Genomic DNA, 20,307 nt, shown 5'->3' with positions numbered 1-20,307 from the left:
ACAATGATCTGTCTATAATCTTTGCTACACGTTTTACTTAAAAAAATTCTCAATATTTATTAACACATTCAAAAAAGAAAAAAAGTAAGAGATTTTAGTTTTAGTGGATATGCACATGTATGTTTCTTAATGAAATTTGTAGCATGTTTTATCAGAGAAATGTTTTTTTTTTTGTCTTCTCTACTTTTTGGATTTTTTTTTTTTTTGTATTTCCTCTAAAAATAAAAATATACCATCGGTCTACTATAAGGTGTAAATGAAACATCAATGTAAATTATATCCATGACATTGACCATCTTTTTTTGCAGATAAATACAACCAAACAGAAAATCTCCATAATTAGGGGATATTAATTGAAATGAAGTTATTGTTTCGTTTTCTTTGTTCATTTTTGGTTGTGGTCCGGAAGGTCAATGGCCAAAATTAGTGAATATAAACCATACCATTTTTTTTAAGTTTTATATTATGTTAATTTTTTTTGCACATTTTTATTAAATCAGATTGTCACATTAGATATCAATGCTAGCGGGCCAATGGTTAGGAATTGACAGGTGTTAATATACATGTCACTCTTCGTTTTTTTTTCATTACAATTAAAGAAAAATCAAAAAAATAAAAAAAAATAAAATAAAAATACAAATAAAAAAATTATTTATTTCTGTCTGGTCGAACTTTCTATACCATACACCATACCTAAAATTATTCGAATATATGTTAAGACATAAATGAATATAATGCAAATTGTCTACGCCTCTATACTGAAAAAAAATATTTTTTTAAAAAAGCACGTCTCTATAGGTACTGAAAAAATAGTTTAAAACCAGTGAGCGCAGAAGTATAGTCGGACGGGGCCGACCATACGATACCCTACACAACTACCACTCTACTCTAGAACTCTATCCTTTTGCGGATTTTTAGTCTGAGCCTGGCTAATATTTCATGATAGTTGCACCCTCTCGCCCGATTAGAGGTCAACAGCACCTCTTCCTTACACTGACATATTTCCGAATATTACCAATCTTCAGTACATCCCTTCTAATTACTTGCCCACATTCCCTCCGGCTTATAATTGTGGCCTATAGATCGACTTAAAAAAAAAAACAAAACAAAAAACCAGTGAGCGGAGCAGTATAGTCGTACGGGGCCGACTATACGAAACCCTACACAACTACCTCGGTACTCCAACTTTCTGCGGATTTTTATTCCGATCCTTGGCAATATATCGTGATAGTTGCACCCTCTTGCCCGATTAAAAGTCAACAGCACATCTTCCTTACGCTGATATATTTTCCAAATATTACTAATGTTCAGTACAGTCCTTCTAATAACTTGTCCAAATTTCCTTCACCGAAGTTGTGTTGTCATGTTCAGCTTTCAATTGTGGCCCATAGATCGACTCGAAATAACTCAAAATATTAAGTTTTCGGTCCACTTCATCCCAAAATTATTATCTGATAATCGCCGAAACTTATAGGCGTTGTCCTGGACCATAACTACAAGTCCATGGAACATTTTAAAGCGATTAGCGCTATATTCCGCCCTCCAGTGTGATAATATCTGAATACGTAAGCACTTGCAAATACTTAAGTGTAACTCCCACATCCGAGTACATACGACAATATAATTGGTATCAATTTAAATGCCAACCTCTCCTCTTGGATATACTATCAACTTCTTGGATCTATGTCCTTCAGGGGTAAATATATACAACATAGAATACAAATTTTGTAATTTTTCACACAAAACTCAAACAAAACTCAAACTGCATTTGATCCGCTAAATGATGACCAATCTTTATCAAAACAGCTATTCTTATTCTTTGGCCCGATCCCCTTCTCCATGTAAAAATTGGCGATGTTTGGGCCATAATTGCGACCTCTGGAGCGACCACAAAATCTGACAAAAATTTAGTGTTTGGTCCATTTCATCCCCTAAATATTAAGCGATCTTTACCAAAAACAATAGGGGTCTTCATTGGCCAGAACCCATTCTACATGCAAAATTTCGTGAAGATTGATCCATAACTGTGGCCTGTATCGTGTTTACAAATTATAATGGACAGACGGACGGACGGACACGCATGTCTAGATCGACTCAGCTAGTCGAGATATGACGATCGGTATACTTATAAGGTGGGTCTAGGACCAATATTTCGTGGAGTTACAAATCGAAATATATATAGGGACTTTGTTGCACCATTTAACTAAAATCGGACGAAAATATATATGGGAGCTATATCTAAATCAGAACCGATTTTCAGGAAACTTAACACACATCTTTCTAGACTTAATTCAGTACGCTGTGCCAAATTTCGTGCAAATCCAAGGATATATAGGGACTTAGGTGCACCATTTACCTAAAATCGGACGAAAATATATATGGGAGCTATATCTAAATCTGAACCGATTTTCACAAAATTCAACACACATCTTTCTAGACTTAATTCAGTACGCTGTGCCTAATTTCATGCAAATGAAAAGATATATAGGGATTTTGGTGCACCATTTATCAAAAATCGGACGAAAATATATATATGGGAGCTATATCTAAATCTGAACCGATTTTCACAAAATTCAACACACATCTTTCTAGATTTAATTCAATACGCTGTGCCAAATTTCGTACAAATCGAAGGATATATCGGGACTTTGGTGCACCATTTACATAAAATCGGACGGGAGCTATATCTAAATCTTAACCGATTTTCATGAAATTTAATACACATCGTTCTAGACTTAATTCAGTACGCTGTGCCAGATTTCGTGCAAATCGAAAGATAAAGAGTGACTTTGGTACACCATTTACATTAAATTGGACAAATATATGGGAGCTATATCTAAATCTGAACAGATTTTCACGAAATTTAACACACATCTTTCTAGATTTAATTCAGTACACTATGCCAAATTTCGTGAAAATCCAAGGGTATATAGGGACTTTGGTGCACCATTTACCTAAAATCGGACGAAAATATATATATTGGAGCTATGTCTAATTCTGGACCAATTTTCACGAAATTTAACACACATCGTTCTAGATTTAATTCATTACGCTGTGCCAAATTTCGTGCAAATCGAAGGATATATAAGGACTTTGGCGCACCATTTACCTAAAATCGGACGAAAATATATGTTTGGGCGCTATATCTAAATCTTAACCGATTTTCACGAAATTTAACACACAACTTTCTAGACTTAATTCAGTACGCTGTGCTAATTTTCGTGCAAATCGAAATTTATATAGGGTCTTTGGTGCACCATTTACATAAAATCGAACAAAAATATATATGGGAGCTATATCTAAATCTGAACCGATTTTCATGAAACTTAACACACATCACTATAGACTTAATTTAGTACGCTGTGCCAAATTTCGTGCAAATCGAAAGTTATATAGGGTCTTTGGTGCACCATTTACATAAAATCGGACGAAAATATATATGGGAGCTATATCTAAATCTGAACCGATTTTTCCCAAATTCAATAGGGTTCGTCGTATAAAATATCCAAGGCCCTTGACAACCTTTAAAAATGTGGCAACATTTTAAATGTCAAGAATATTTTAACTTTTTCTCTTTGCCTTCGAAATATAGAAGGAATTCTGTGTTTTTCGTGATATCGTCATAATTGAAGGTATTATAATCATAGTGTAATGTATCTAACAGCCATAATCTCTTGGCACAATTTTCCACGTGTTTTCATTTTCAGATAATATGCACTAATTATCCCGCTGACATTGTATTCATGAAATTTGATTTAAACTTGAAATACTAATTAATATAACATTTCAAAAATACACGATGGTCTGCTAACTCCACACGACCAAAACTTGAAGAAAAAAATGCAGAACAAAATTATTAGCATGAACTTGAACTAATTTTTATTATTAATAGGGTTTTTATTTAATTTTGGTATATTGACGGGTTTAGTTTACATTTCAAGTCAATGGCATCCGACCAAAAAATGTGTGTCTCCATATTAATTTAAAATCAGGTTTCATTTAGCATTTTGTTGTTGTTTCATAAAATAAACAAACAATGCGGGACGAAGATGTTGAAGAAGCATTAAAATCCCAAGACAACAACAACGACAACATCAGTAATTTGCTAATTCATATTTATAAGTTTGTGTTGTTTTTTTGGTTTATGGCACTGTAAACTTGGCCATTATTTTAGGGTAGTCTTCATCTAAGTCTTTGTTTTTGTATGAACTTGAACTTTTTTTCCATTATATCTGCCTACAGAAGACATAACCTAGCCCAGTTTTGTGTAAATATAAAACGGCTAACCTAGACTATTACCATTTACAAATACATACAATAAAAATTAGGTATGTGTGTGTGTGTGGTAAATAACATGAACTTATTGCATTATTATCACTTGCGAACAACTGTAAAGACATTTAACCTAATTTCAAGCCCTGATGGCATGCAGCCATTTATGAACACATCATCCATCAAATCATTGATTTAAAACATGGCCATAATTTGGTTGCTTAATAATTTTGTTGTTGTTGTTTTCTTTTTAAGTTATGACACATCAACGAAAACAAATAAAAACAAGAATCAGGTCAAGTTTAAGGCATGTGGAGGAAAATACCATACGATTTTTATATTAATGAAACAGATATATAGGAGCCTATTGAAGGTCGAATAACTATGGAAGACTAGACTAGCAGTTGGTGAACAAGGTTAAAAAATATTTTTAAACCAGTAAGGAAAGTCGGACGGGGCCGACTATATGATACTCTTCACCACTTTGGGTATATTCAACAGATTAATCCTAACAGACGTCTCAGTTTTAAAGGACCAGTAAAATGAAATTGGATCAATAAACATGTCATTCTGCAACCGATACTAAATTTTTCATTTGGTCAGATATGGAAGCTTAACACACATCATTCTAGACCTAATTCATTACACTCTGCCAAATTTCGTGCAAATCGAAAGATTTATAGGGACTTTGGTGCACCATTTACATTAAATCGAACGAAAATATATATGGGAGATATATCTAAATCTGAACCGATTTTCACGAAACTTAACACACATCATTCTAGACCTAATTAATTACACTGTGCCAAATTTCGTGCAAATCGAAAGATTTATAGGGACTTTGGTGCACCTTTTACATTAAATCGGACGAAAATATATATGGGAGCTATATCTAAATCTGAACCAATTTTCGCGAAACTTAACACACATCATTCCAGACCTTATTTATTACGCTGTGCCAAATTTAGTGCAAATCGAAAGATTTATAGGGACTTTGAGGCACCATTTACATTAAATCGGACGAAAATATATATGGGAGCTATATCTAAATCTGAACCGATTTTCAGGAAACTTAACACACATCATTCTAGACCTAATTCATTACACAAATCGACATTTCGTGCAAATCGAAAGATATATAGGGACTTTGGTGCACCAAATACATTAAATCGGACGAAAATATATATGAGAGCTATATCTAAATCTGAACCGATTTTCACGAAACTCAACACACATCATTCTAGACCTTATTCATTACGCTGTGCCAAATTTAGTGCAGATCGAAAGATATATAGGGACTTTGGTGCACCAAATACATTAAATCGGACGAAAATATATATGGGAGCTATATCTAAATCTGAACCGATTTTTCACGAAACTTAACACACATCATTCTAGACCTAATTCATTACGCTGTACCAAATTTTGTGCAAATCGAGAGATATATAGAGACTTTGGGACACCATTTAAATTAAATCGGACGAAAATATATATGGGATCTATATCCAAATCTGAACCGATTTTCACGAAACTTAACACACAATATTCTAGACCTTACTCATTACGCTGTGCCAAATTTCGTGCAAATCGAGAGATATATAGAGACTTTGGGCACCATTTACATTAAATCGGACGAAAATATATATGGGAGCTATATCTAAATCTGAACCCATTTTCAGGAAACTTAACACACATCATTCTAGACCTAATTCATTACGCTGTGCCAAATTTCGTGCAGATCGAATGATATATAGTGACTTTGGTGCACCAAATACATTAAATCGGACGAAAATATATATGGGAGATATGTCTACATCTGAACCGAATTTCCCGAAACTTAACACACATCATTCTAGACCTAATTCATTACCCTGTGCCAAATTTCGTGCAAATCGAGAGACATATAGGGACTTTGGTGCACCATTTACATTAAATCGGACGAAAATATATATGGGAGCTATATCTAAATCTGAACCGATTTTCCCGAAACTTAACACACATCATTCTAGACCTAATTCATTACGCTGTGCCAAATTTCGTCCAAATCGAGAGATATATAGGGACTTTGGTGCACCAAATATATTAATTCGGACGAAAATATATATGGGAGCTATATCCAAATCTGATCCGATTTTTCCCAATTTCAATAGAGTTCTTCCTTGGGCCAAATAAGTGACCTATGCCAAATTTCATCCAAATCCGATCATAAAGGCGACCTGTACTTTGTTCACAAAAATACATGGACAGACAGACGGACGGACAGACGGACATGCGTAAATCGATTCAGAAAGTAATTCTATGCATATTCTCAAAAGGAACCATGTGTCTATCTCGTTTTCTTTTGTCTGTTACAAACATATGCACAAAGACGAAGGTGTCCATGTACCACAGTGTGGTGAAGGGTCTTAGATAGGTCTCCAAAATATTTTTTTAAAAAATCCGCGCTATAATCTAAGCTTATCGCTTCTGATAAAATAACATTAAAATTTTATTTTTCTTTCTTTTTTATTGCAGATTTATATCCTCTATCTCCAAAATGAAACAAACTACAGTGGATCAAAATGAAGCCGCTCTCACAGAGAGTATTTTGAAGGTGGCCAAACGTGAGCTGCGTGAAGATAAATGTACACGGGATCAATGTCTGGAACAATTCCGCAATTGGTTGGCCAAAAACGAAGATGTCCAAAATATTCGCACCGATGATCACTTTGTGTTACGTTTCTTGCGGGCAAAGAAATTCAGCGTTCCCATGGCTGAACAGACTCTATTGAAATATTTAAATGTACGCCGGACATTTCCACACATGACCACTGGATTGGATTTCTTCGATGAACGTCTGAATGATATTATCTCGAATGGTTATATTTATGCCACACCCAAGCGGGATAAAAATGGTCGCCGTGTCATCATCAATAATGCCCACTGTTTTAATGCCAAAAAATACAATGCCATGGATCAGGCAAAGGCACACTTCCTAACCTATGAATGTCTTATGGAAGATCCTCAAACTCAGGTTATGGGTTTGACACACATTGGCGACTTTGCTGGCATCACCACGGCCCATGTTACCAATTGGAATCCCACAGAATTTGGTCGCCTCTTCAAATGGGGTGAACAATCACTTCCCCTCAGACACAAAGAGATTCACTTGATCAATGTCCCCTCCACCCTGAAATGGGTGGTCGATTTCGTTAAGAATCGTGTCAGTTCGAAAATGCGTAACCGTCTCAATGTCTACACCAGTGATAAAGATTTACACAAAGCTGTCGATCCCGAATGCCTGCCATTGGAGCTGGGCGGTAAAATTCCACAAAAAGAAATGGTCGAAATGTGGAAGCGGGAATTGGCCGAAAAGCGTGATATTATCCTGCAACTGGACGAAATGAAATTACTCACAGATCGTGGTATTTTGCGCAAAAGTTCACACAATTCCGAAAAGTCCAGCAATCAACCGACATTTGTCTCACAAATCGAATCGATACAAGGCAGTTTTCGTAAATTGGAATTTGATTGATTTTTCGGCAAAGAGGCGGGAAACGTGCCGATAAATTAGAGATTAATTGTATTTGTTGATCAATATTTTTTTTGTTATTAGATTTAAGTTATTTGTTTTTTTAGTTTTGTGTTATTTTTAAGAAAATCAAAAAATATATATGTTAGAATTGTTTTATTTGTAGCATATGTGTATAAGAGAATAGTATAACTGAATCCGGTTTTATGTATTGTGCACTCAATGAAAAAAAATATGGTTGCACTAAATATAAATGGAATGTGAATAAAACAAAAAAATTCTTCAAAAATTAGTTCAAGTTCGAACATGGGGAATATCGGTCCACTCCTTCTGGTACTGCCCACACAGGGGCTAGGCCTAAATGCGGGTTACAGTTCATATATATGAATATATATCTATACTAATAAAAGAGTAAAGTGGTTGACTGATTGACTGACTGACTGATTTAACGATTCATCAACGCCCAGTCGAAACGGCTGAAGCTAGAACCTTGAAATTTTGAGTGACTCTTGGTCCAAATGTGACAGATAAGGCTGGGTTTTGGAAATTCGTACTAGAACGGTACGAGAAGTACTAAATGTGATGTCATTTGTATTTGGCGAACCGGTGGAGCTAGAACTCTGAAATTTGGTTTGGTGGTCGTTGATGGAGTGTAGAATAGATGTAGCAAGGGCTTTTATAATTATCCGAAAAGTACTGAAATGTACTAAATTTGGTACAATTTCGTAGCATGTGAATGGATTGAGCTAAAAACTTGAAATTTGGAATGTAAATTAACGTTGAGAAGTAGGGTCGATATGAGGAGAGTTTGAAAAGCGTTTAATCATGTGTACGAAAAGTACTATATGGTACTATATTTGGTACAAATTTGATTTGGAGGTACAAATCGAGCTGGAATCCTAAAAATTGAAATTAGTATTACCGTCGGAGTGTAGGATTGGGATATGTAAGTAGTTTTGGAATTTTTTTACTTATGTGTACGAAAAGTACTAAATCGTACTATAATTGGTACAATTTGGATTTGAGTGAACCGATAGAGCTGGAACAATGAACTTTGGAGTTAGGATCATTGTAGGGATGTAGGATTAGGGTCATGATTCAGTTTAACAAATTAACACTTTGGGTACTAAATGATACTAAATTTGGTACCATTTGAATTTTAGGTGAACCAATAGAGCTATAATTATGAAATTTGGAGTCAGAATCACTGTTGAAGTGTAAGATTGAAATGTGTAAGAAGTTTTAGAAATTTGTGTACTAAATTCGGTACAATTTAAATTGTGAGTGAAGCGATAATGTTTGATTCCTGAAATTTTGACTCAGGATCACTGTGGAGTTGTAGGATTGGAGTATGTAGGGAGATTTGGAATTTGGTACTAATGTGTACTAAATCTGGTATAATTTGAATTGTGGGTTAACTCATAGAGTTGGAATCCTGAAATTTTGATTTAGGAACACTGTGGAGGTGTAGGATTGGGGTATGTACGAAGTTTTGGAAATTGGTACTACTGTGTACTAAATTTGGTACAATTTGAATTGTTGGTGAACCGATAGAGCTGGAATCCTGAAATTTTTATTTAGGATCACTGTGGAGGTGTAGAATTAGGGTATGTAGGATGTTTTGGAAATTGGTACTACTATGTACTAAATTTAGTACAATTTGAATTGTGGGTGAACCGATAGAGTTGGAATTTGGGAATTGGTACTAATGTGTACTAAATTTGGTACAATTTGAATTGTGGGTGAACTCATAGAGTTGGAACACTGTGGGGGAGTTTGTTTGGGCTAAGAAGGAGGTTTTGGAAAATCGTACTACTGTGTACTAAATTTGGTACAATTTAAACTGTGGGCGATAGAGTTGGAATCCTGAATCTTGGATTTAGTGTCACTGTAGGGGTGTAGGTTTGGGGTAAGAAGGGGGTTTTGGAAATTTGATCTATTGTGTACTAAATTTGGTACAATTTGAATTGTGGGTAAACCTATAGAGTCGGAATCCTAAAACTTGAATTTAGGATCACTGTGGGGGTGTAGGATTGGATGTTTTGGAAATTGGTACTACTGTGTACTAAATTTGGTACAATTTGAATTGTGGGTGAACCGATAGAGTTGGAATCCTGAAAGTTGGATTTAGGATCATTGTGGGGCCAGGATTGGGGTATGTAAAAAGTTTTGGAAATTGTAAAAAATTTTTGGACACCAAAAAGGGGGCGAATATTAAAAATTTTTAGTAGGGAGATTTGTTAACATATATGACTACAAAATACCACATTGCAGCGCTCAAGAACCTCAAAATACCGAAAATTGGGGGGTACCCTTATATAGGGGATATCCGAAAAAATGGACCTATATTTATAACTTTTTGTGGAGAGATTTGGTACCTATTAAGAACTCAAAATACTAAATCACTGTCAATTCGATGAAAAAATACGATCAAAATCCCCAAAATACTGAAAAGTAGGAGGTACCGTTATATGGGAGTTATATGGGGGCAGAAAAAGTGGACCCATATTTATAATTTTTTGTGGAGACATTTACTATCCCATAAGAATCCAATATACCAAATTTCAGCGTATTCGGTTGAAAACCCCGCTCAAGAACCCCAAAATACCCAAAATTGGGGGATACCCTTATATGGGAGCTATGCATAAACGTGGACCGATAAAGCCCATCTTCGAACTTGACTTGCCTGCAAACAAAAGACGACTTTATGCAAAATTTTGGCGATCTATCTCAATTCGTTTAGACCCTAGAGTGATTACAACAGACAGACGGACATGCCGATATCTTCATAGAATTACGGTGATCAAGAATATATATACTTTATAAGGTCGGAAATGAATATTTCGATGAGTTACAAACGGAATGACAAAATTAATATACCCTTCATACTATGGTGGACGGTATAAAAATACCAACGGTGTGTTATTCTCTTTACATGTATCACAATAAACTAAACACTATGTGAATTCGCGAACATTTGCGATCATTCTTTGTCATTGGTGAATGAATGTCAGAAATGATTTCAATCACCACCGCAACGAACCATCGTTATTGTGTGGTCGCATTCTTTTGTAATGTGTGTACGAACATTCTTCTTCTGGTATCAAATAGTGGCGTTGAAGAAGATACCCCAGAACCAATAAGAGATGATGGTATATAGTGTATATATAGGTCATAAAATCAATAAATCGGCTCAAGGACAACAAAGCAGCAGGAGCCGATAGGTTACCAGCCGAACTATTCAAGACTGGTGGCCAGATGCTGGTCAGGATGATGCACCAGTTCATTAGTACAATTTGGCTAGATGAATGCATGCCTACTGATTGGAACCTTAGCATCCTGTGTCCCGTGCACAAAAAAGAAGACAACTATAGAGGAATAAGTCTCCATCGCATCGCAAATAAAGTGCTATCCAGTGTGCTGTGTGAACGATTGAAGCCAATGGTCAATGACATCATCATACCAATGCGGCTTCAGACCTGGCAAATCCACCATTGACCAGATTTTCACTCTGCGCCAAATCCTGGAAAAGACCCACGAAAAACACAACGACACATACCACCTATTTGTCGACTATAAAGCCGCATTCGACAGCCCTATCCGTTCAGAGGGGTATAAAGCCATGTCTGCGTTTGGCATTCCTGCAAAATTAATACGGCTATGCAGGATAACTTTAAGTGGCACAAGATCAGCAGTTAAAGTATGAAAGGACCTATCGAAGCCCTTTAATACCGAACGAGGATTCAGACAAAGTGACAGTTTGTCGTGTGATATTTTTAACATCCTACTGGAAAAGGTCATACGAGACGCAAAGGTGAAGAGAAATGTACACCAAACAACACATGTTACTCGCCTACGCCTTTGAACAAATTGAAAAGGAGTCTGCCAAAGTGGGTCTGGCAGTAAACGGCGAGAAGACAAAGCAAGGTCACCTCCCGCCAGACCAAACTCGCACTTTACAAGACGCTGATACTACCCGTGCTATTATATGGATCAGAAGCATGGGTGCTTGCGCAAGCAGATGAGGCAGCTCTTTGAAAGAAAAATTCTCCGAAAGATCTACGGGCCGATCTGCGTCGACGGTGAATGAACCACGAGCTCTACAATTTATACGCGGTCATCGACATAGTCAGTCGCATAGAGCTGCAGCGACGCGACCGACGCGCTTGGAAATCTTTTTTAAGCTCGGCTTATGGAACAACCGTTCTGTAACAAGCCAGCTAAGTAAGTAAGTAAGTGCGAACATTCTTTTGGCGAATGCTCGTTGGCTAAAAATTTATCGTGATAAATTCATTGGCAGAATGAGCACATACGAAAAATATCGTATTTTTTATCATTCGCGAGCGAATTTTTGCGCACCCTGCTTTAAAAGTTTCTATCGCTTAAAAAAGGCATTTTAAGGTCTTTAAAGGTTTCTATCGGCTAAAAAAGGCATTTTAGTTTTCTGTTGTCTAAAAAGGCATTTTAAAGGCAAAGGCATTTTAGTTTTCTAGAAATGCATTTTAAGGCCTTTAAAGGCTTCTATCGCCTAAAAAAGGCATTTTAGTTGTCTGTGGTCTGTCCTCTATCGCCTAAAAATGCATTTTAATTTTCTGTCGTCAAAAAGAGGCATTTAAGGCCTAAAATGCTTCTATCGCCCAAAAAAGGCATTTTAGTTTTCTGTGGATTAAAAAGGCATTTAAAGGCCTTTAAAGGCTTCTATCGCCCAAAAAAGGCATTTTAGTTTTCTGTGGTCTAAAAAGGCATTTAAAGGCTTCTATCGCCTAAAAAAGGCATTTTAAGGCCTTTAAAAGCTTCTATCGCCTAAAAAGGCATTTTAGTTTTCTGTGGTCTAAAAAAGCATTTTAAGGCTTTTATCGCCTAAAAAAGGCATTTCAATTTTCTATCGCCAAAAATTGTTATTTTAAGGCCATTAAAGGCTTCTATCGCCAAAAAAAGGCATTTTAGCTTTCTGTGGTCTAAAAAGGCACTTAAATGCCTTTAAAGGCTTCTATCGCCTAAAAAAGGCATTTCAGTTTTCTGTGGTCTAAAAAGGCATTTTATGGCCTTTAAAGGCTTCTATCGCCTAAAAAAGCATTTTAAGGACTTTAAAGGCTTATATCGCTTAAAAAAGCATTTTAAGGCCTTTAATAAAGGCTTCTGTCGCCTAAAAAGGCATTTTAGTTCTCTGTGGTCTAAAAGGCATTTGAAAATATTCTTGAAATTATTATTAAAAATCCAAATTTATGTCATTGAAAAAATATTCCCATGTCTCTTAAATATATATAAAACCAGAAGTTCTAATATTAAAATAAATATTTAACAAAACAAAACATATTTTGGAAATTAAACAAACAAAAAATATTTTTTAATATAACAAAATTTGTTTTACAAATATTTCCACAAAAAAAGATTTTCTTTTACATCTATGGCAGATAAATATTTACTATCTTAAAATATTTTATTAAAAGAAATTGCCTTTAAAAAAGTGAACCAAAATGTGTTTGTACTTTGTGTAAAAAACTGTGTACCCTGAGGACCCCATGAACACTAAAATATCTTCTCTCTCTCATTGTTCCATTATTTTGTTTTTGGACCATCATAATGACAGTCGGGACAGAATTTGCTGAGACCAATGACCTGATAGGATTTCTGTAATTTACGACGTTTCACTGATTCAATAAGTAAACATCGCAGCGTATGCAGTAGGCCCAGTGACGGTGGGGAGTGATCGAAATTTCCTGAAATAGAGATAAAAAAATATTAATTCTATGAAAATTTAAAATTGGGAGGCTTAATACTTTTTTTATGAAACTTTCAAAACTTTTTCGAATTTCCATATATGTATGTATCAAAAATTGAATCTCAAATCTCTTACCTATAAATCCAATAACAAGAGTATGTTCCTGATCAATCTCATCCATGCCATTTTCATGGTTCCATCCTCGAACATCATAGGCAACACCTTCATGGCCAATTAAAAAGTTATATGGCAATTCTTCAATTGCTTGTTGCGAGTGTTCTTCCTAAAAATAGAATAAAATTAAAAATAGTTTGAAAATATATTTTTTTGATAATTTCTTTTACCTGCAATTGTTGCAGTAGCGGTATACATTGATGTATATTATCACAGCTTTGGCTTCCGGTTTGTGTGATCACCACACTATCGACCCCATTGGCATTGAGTCTATGGCCCATGGGTAATTGTTTTAAACTCCATACATCATGATGTACCAAGTCCAAGGAAAATGTTATTATGGGAAAACGTGCTGGAAAAAATAAAAGAAAACATAAAATTTGTCTAATTATGTAGGGGTAGGTTTTGATGTATTTCATGTGGGGAATACTCAATAATATATTGCAAACCGCTCTTTGGGGGACTTCAAAAGACAAACATCTACATTTTTTTTTAAGAATTGTCCTGAGGATTCCACTTTGACGGTCCTCGAAAAATATTCTTTAAAAAAATCCGCTTTAACCTCTAATGGTTCTTGAATTTTTCTATACAAATACATTTAAATCTCTGATAGTTCCTAATAAAATATTCTGTAAAAAATCTTCGTTTGAAACTCTGGTAATTCTTAGAAACATTTTCTTTATAAATCCGAGCTTAAACCACTGATAATCCTTACAAATTATTTTTTAAAAATTTGAACTCAAAAACCAAGTTTTTCTCCTCTTATTGCCCTCTAACAAATATTCTTTAAAAAATCACGGATAAACCTCCGACAGTCCTCTTATTAAAACATTCAACGTTGAACCTCCGATAAGACTCAAGAAAACCCATGTTAAAAGTTTTGATGCGCCACTAAAACAATTCTTTAAGAATCCACGCTTAAAGCTCTGATAGGCCTTTAAAACTATTCATAAAAAATCCACGCTTAAAGCTCTGATAGACCTCCAAAAATATTCTTTAAAAATCCACGCTTAAAGCTTTGATGGGCCACTAAAACAATTCTTTAAGAATCCACGCTTAAAGCTCTGATAGGCCTCCAAAAGCATTCTTTAAAAATCCACGCTTATAGCTCTGATAGACCTCCAAAAAATATTCTTTAAAATCCACGCTTAAAACTCAGACGGTCCCTGAAAAAATATTCTTTGAAATCACGCTTAAAGCTCTGATAATCCTCTTAAAAATATTCTTTAAAAAATCCACGCTTAAACCTCTGATAATCCTCTTAAAAATATTCTTTAAAAAATCCACATTAAAACCTTAAACCTCTGATAATCCTCTTAAAAATATTCTTTAAAAAATCCACGCTTAAACCTCTGATAATCCTCTTAAAAATATTCTTTAAAAAATCCACGCTTAAACCTCTGATAATCCTCTGAAAAATATTCTTTACAAATCCACGCTTAAACCTCTGATAATCCTGTTAAAAACATTCTTTAAAAAATCTACGCTTAAAGTCCAGATGGTCCTTTTAAAAGGTGGCCCTTCGATGGTCCTCCGAAAAAATTCTTTAAAAAATCCACGCTTAAAGCTCTGATAGGACTCCAAAAAATATTCTTTAAAAATCCACGTTAAAGCCGTGATAGCCCTCTAAAAATATTCTTTAAAAAATTCACGCTTAAAACTCTGATAGCCCTCTTAAAAATATTCTTTAAAAAATTCACGCTTAAAACTCTGATAGCCCTCTTAAAAATATTCTTTAAAAAATCCACGCTTAAACCTCTGATAATCCTCTTAAAACATTCTTTAAAAAATCCACGCTTAAAACCCTGATAGCCCTTTTAAAATATTCTTTAAAATCCACGCTTAAACCTCAGACGGTCGCTAAAAATTTTTCTTTGAAAAATCAGGCTTAAACCTAAGATGGTCCCTGAAAATGTATTATTTGGAAAATCGGGCATATACCTCTGATAATCCTCTTAAAACTATTCTTTAAAAATATCCACGCTTCAAACTCTATAAAATTCTTTAAAAAGTTCTGGTTCAGGCCACTGAAAGACCTTGAAGAATCCACACTTAAACCTCTGATGGCTCTGAAAAATATTCTTTGACGAATCCGACCTTACCTTATGGTCCTTGAAGATATTTGTTAAAGAAACCCCGCTTAAACCTCAGACAGTTCTAAAAAATGTTATTTGAAAAATCAGGCTTAAACCTAAGATGGTCCCTGAAAATGTATTCTTTGAAAAAGCGGGCTTAAACCTCTGATAATCTTCTTAAAAATTTTCTTTAAAAATCCACACTATCAGAGCTTTGATAACCCTCTAAAAAATATTCATTAAAAATCCACGCTTCAAACTCTAAAAAAATCTTTAAAAAAGTTCAGGTTCAGAAAGACCTTGAAAAAATAATCTTTGAAGAATCCTCACTTAAACCTCTGATGGTTCTGAAAAATATTCTTTGATGAATCCGACCTTATAGCCCTGATGGTCCTTGAAGATATTCTTTAAAGAAACCCTGTTTGTCCTTGTGGCCCTGTTGGCCCTGTTGGCACATGACAATTTATTCTTTAAAAATGCATGCCTAATACTATTGGTCCATGAAAATATATTCTTGACAGATGACCTTCTACAGACCTTCTATATATATGTGTAAAAAACTTAGTACAGATCTCCTATAGACAGAGAACCTACTACAGGCCTTCTATAGACAGAAGATTTTCTACAGGCCTTCTATACACAGTAGATACAGGACTTCTATAGATACCCATCACACATCTTCTATAGACAGAAGACCTTCTTATATATTTATTTTGATATATTCTGTTCTAATTACTCAAATAATGATATTCAATTTTCTACTTACACACAACCACACACACACATTTACATCTTTATAGTTTTTATTCAACATTTTCCAACTCAAAACTTACTTTCTATGATAAGTAAATAGATGGCAATACCAAGTCCAAATATAAGCAACATGGCAAACATTAGAACTTTCAATTCCCAAAAATGACTGCGAAATGATTTGGTACTCTGGCCCGACACTTGACTGGTTTTACTGCCATAGGACCACAGGGATACTTGTTCATCTCTATCCTTCAAACCATTGCCGTCGTTGTTGTTATTGTTGTTGCCATCAGACTGCTGCAATGCCCATTTGCTGCGATCCACCAATAGAGGTGTACTCTCATCAGCTTCGATCACTATGGCGGTACTATGGGCATCCATCGATCCATAAGATTTACCCGCGCCACCTCCGCCGCCATATTGTAAACCTTTGAAGATAGAACGTTTGGAAATAACGGTTAATAAATTCAAAGCCAACAACAAATGCATCAGCTGCTGTAGAAGATCTCGGCACCAGTTGTAAAGGTGATACATAGGGTAATGGTAGTCATGGTCCGACTGCAGCTTCCAAATGAAGAGCCCCACACCGGCATTACTTAGCAAAATGGGCATTTCAAGATGACCTGTTTTTTATATATTTTTACACTCTTTACGATGGGGAGGTGGTGGCAGAATGAAATACGTTTTACAAAATAAATGAGTGGAGTAAAAAAGCAACGCCACTTGATAAGATTTCAAGATAAAATACAAAAAACTTTGACTGATAATCTTGAGATCTGTTATCTCTGGATCTCTGTGTTTTCGGGGGGAGATAAATCATTTGTTTGTGTTTTTTTATTATTATTTTGCAACTGAAAATGTGTAACTAAAGCTAATAGTGGTAGCTAAATACAGTCGAGTACGGTTAGAACAAACTACACGGGAAGAAATATTCATTCAAGTCGGAATTGGATAATTTAATAATACAGGGTGTATCTATCGGCCCTTAAAAAAATATTCATTAAAAATCCACTCCAATTTCAATGATGTTCATAAAAATATCTTGAAAAATCCACGCCTATAAATAATCCTTGAAAAATCCACGCCTATAAATAATCCTTGAAAAATCCACGCCTATAAATAGTCCTTGAAAAATCCACGCCTATAAATAATCCTTGAAAAATCCACGCCTATAAATAGTCCTTGAAAAATCCCCGCCTATAAATAATCCTTGAAAAATCCACGCCTATAAATAGTCCTTGAAAAACCCCCGCCTATAAATAGTCCTTGAAAAATCCCCGCCTATAAATAGTCCTTGAAAAATACACACCTATAAATAGTCCCTGAAAATTCCACGCATATAAATAGTCCTTGAAAAATCCACGCCTATAAATAGTCCTTGAAAAATCCACGCCTATAAATAGTCCTTGAAAAATCCACGCCTATAAATAGTCCTTGAAAAATCCACGCCTATAAATAGTCCTTGAAAAATCCACGCCTATAAATAGTCCTTGAAGATCTACGCCTATAAATAGTCCTTGAAAAATCCACGCCTATAAATAGTCCTTGAAAAATCCACGCCTATAAATAGTCCTTGAAAAATCCACGCCTATAAATAGTCCTTGAAAAATCCACGCCTATAAATAGTCCTTGAAAAATCCACGCCTATAAATAGTCCTTGAAAAATCCACGCCTATAAATAGTCCTTGAAAAATCCACGCCTATAAATAGTCCTTGAAAAATCCACGCCTATAAATAAGCCTTGAAAATCCACGCCTATAAATAGTCCTTGAAAAATCCACGCCTATAAATAGTCCTTAAAAAATCCACGCCTATAAATAGTCCTTGAAAAATCCACGCCTATAAATAGTCCTTGAAAAAAATCCACACCTATAAATAGTCCTTGAAAAAAATCCACGCCTATAAATAGTCCTTGAAAAAAATATTCTTTAAAAATCCACGCCTATAAATAGTCCTTGAAAAAAATATTCTTTAAAAATCCACGCCTATAAATAGTCCTTGAAAAAAATATTTTAAAAATCCACGCCTATAAATAGTCCTTGAAAAAAAGATTCTTTAAAAATCCACGCCTATAAATAGTGCTTGAAAAAAATATTCTTTAAAAATCCACGCCTATAAATAGTGCTTGAAAAAAATATTCTTTAAAAATCCACGCCTATAAATAGTCCTTGAAAAAAATATTCTTTAAAAATCCACGCCTATAAATAGTCCTTGAAAAAAAGATTCTTTAAAAATCCACGCCTATAAATAGTGCTTGAAAAAAATATTCTTTAAAAATCCACGCCTATAAATAGTCCTTGAAAAATATTCTTTAAAAATCCACGCCTATAAATAGTCCTTGAAAAAATATTCTTTAAAAATCCACGCCTATAAATAGTCCTTGAAAAAAATATTCTTTAAAAATCCACGCCTATAAATAGTGCTTGAAAAATCCACGCCTATAAATAGTCCTTGAAAAAATATTAAAAAAAAAATCCACGCCTATAAATAGTCCTTGAAAAATCCACGCCTATAAATAGTCCTTGAAAAATCCACGCCTATAAATAGTCCTTGAAAAATCCACGCCTATAAATAGTCCTTGAAAAAAATCCACACCTATAAATAGTCCTTGAAAAAAATCCACGCCTATAAATAGTCCTTGAAAAAAATATTCTTTAAAAATCCACGCCTATAAATAGTCCTTGAAAAAAATATTCTTTAAAAATCCACGCCTATAAATAGTCCTTGAAAAAAATCCACGCCTATAAATAGTCCTTGAAAAAAATATTCTTTAAAAATCCACGCCTATAAATAGTCCTTGAAAAAAATATTCTTTAAAAATCCACGCCTATAAATAGTCCTTGAAAAAAATATTCTTTAAAAATCCACGCCTATAAATAGTCCTTGAAAAAAATATTCTTTAAAAATCCACGCCTATAAATAGTCCTTGAAAAAAATATTCTTTAAAAATCCACGCCTATAAATAGTCCTTGAAAAAAATATTCCTTAAAAATCCACGCCTATAAATAGTCCTTGAAAAAAAAATATTCTTTAAAAATCCACGCCTATAAATAGTCCTTGAAAAAAATATTCTTTAAAAATCCACGCCTATAAATAGTCCTTGAAAAAAAGATTCTTTAAAAATCCACGCCTATAAATAGTCCTTGAAAAAAATATTCTTTAAAAATCCACGCCTATAAATAGTCCTTGAAAAAAATATTCTTTAAAAAAATCCACGCCTATAAATAGTCCTTGAAAAAAATATTCTTTAAAAATCCACGCCTATAAATAGTCCTTGAAAAAAATATTCTTTAAAAATCCACGCCTATAAATAGTCCTTGAAAAAAATATTCTTTAAAAATCCACGCCTATAAATAGTCCTTGAAAAAAATATTCTTTAAAAATCCACGCCTATAAATAGTCCTTGAAAAAAAGATTCTTTAAAAATCCACGCCTATAAATAGTCCTTGAAAAAAATATTCTTTAAAAATCCACGCCTATAAATAGTCCTTGAAAAAAATATTCTTTAAAAATCCACGCCTATAAATAGTCCTTGAAAAAAATATTCCTTAAAAATCCACGCCTATAAATAGTCCTTGAAAAAAATATTCTTTAAAAATCCACGCCTATAAATAGTCCTTGAAAAAAATATTCTTTAAAAATCCACGCCTATAAATAGTCCTTGAAAAAAATATTCTTTAAAAATCCACGCCTATAAATAGTCCTTGAAAAAAAATATTCTTTAAAAAATTCACGCCTTGTGTAGTCCTTGAAAAAAAAATATTCTTTAATCCACGCCTAAAATCCACGCCTATAAATAG

At 34.3% G+C, this 20,307-nt stretch overlaps 2 protein-coding genes across 2 annotated transcripts; one reads left to right on the top strand and one right to left on the bottom strand.

Annotated features, from left to right (window-relative positions):
- Window positions 1-4,036: 4,036 nt before the first annotated feature.
- On the top strand, window positions 4,037-7,786 carry LOC133335805 (clavesin-2). Its single transcript, XM_061544103.1, has 2 exons — window positions 4,037-4,122; window positions 6,787-7,786. Exons 1-2 carry the CDS (start codon window positions 4,037-4,039, stop codon window positions 7,784-7,786), a joined length of 1,086 nt encoding a protein of 361 aa, XP_061400087.1.
- Window positions 7,787-13,342: 5,556 nt separating this feature from the next.
- On the bottom strand, window positions 13,343-17,119 carry LOC133335804 (peptidoglycan-recognition protein LD-like). Its single transcript, XM_061544102.1, has 4 exons — window positions 16,588-17,119; window positions 13,850-14,031; window positions 13,641-13,788; window positions 13,343-13,503 (listed from the first exon to the last, which is right to left on the bottom strand). The coding sequence occupies exons 1-4, from the start codon at window positions 17,117-17,119 to the stop codon at window positions 13,343-13,345; spliced, it is 1,023 nt and encodes a 340-aa protein (XP_061400086.1).
- Between the last annotated feature and the right edge of the window lie 3,188 nt (window positions 17,120-20,307).

This window comes from Musca vetustissima, unplaced genomic scaffold (assembly GCF_032173495.1).
Source record: "Musca vetustissima isolate MV318-11 ecotype Yass unplaced genomic scaffold, APGP_CSIRO_Mvet_v1 utg56640, whole genome shotgun sequence".
Classification (NCBI taxonomy): Eukaryota; Metazoa; Arthropoda; class Insecta; order Diptera; family Muscidae; genus Musca; species Musca vetustissima.
The sequence above is the reverse complement of the archived record's forward strand: the minus strand, read 5'-3'. Positions and strand labels throughout refer to the sequence as shown.

What these genes read in the sequence shown, in the direction of transcription:
- LOC133335805 (XM_061544103.1), top strand. Translation starts at nt 4,037, where the DNA reads ATGCGGGACGAAGATGTTGAAGAAGCATTAAAATCCCAAGACAACAAC. An exon ending in TTGCTAATTCATATTTATAA is followed by an intron (nt 4,123 to 6,786) that starts GTTTGTGTTGTT and finishes TTTTTATTGCAG; the next exon opens with ATTTATATCCTCTATCTCCA.
- LOC133335804 (XM_061544102.1), bottom strand. Translation starts at nt 17,119, where the DNA reads ATGCCCATTTTGCTAAGTAATGCCGGTGTGGGGCTCTTCATTTGGAAG. An exon ending in CGCTACTGCAACAATTGCAG is followed by an intron (nt 13,789 to 13,849) that starts GTAAAAGAAATT and finishes TTCTATTTTTAG; the next exon opens with GAAGAACACTCGCAACAAGC. An exon ending in TCTTGTTATTGGATTTATAG is followed by an intron (nt 13,504 to 13,640) that starts GTAAGAGATTTG and finishes TCTCTATTTCAG; the next exon opens with GAAATTTCGATCACTCCCCA.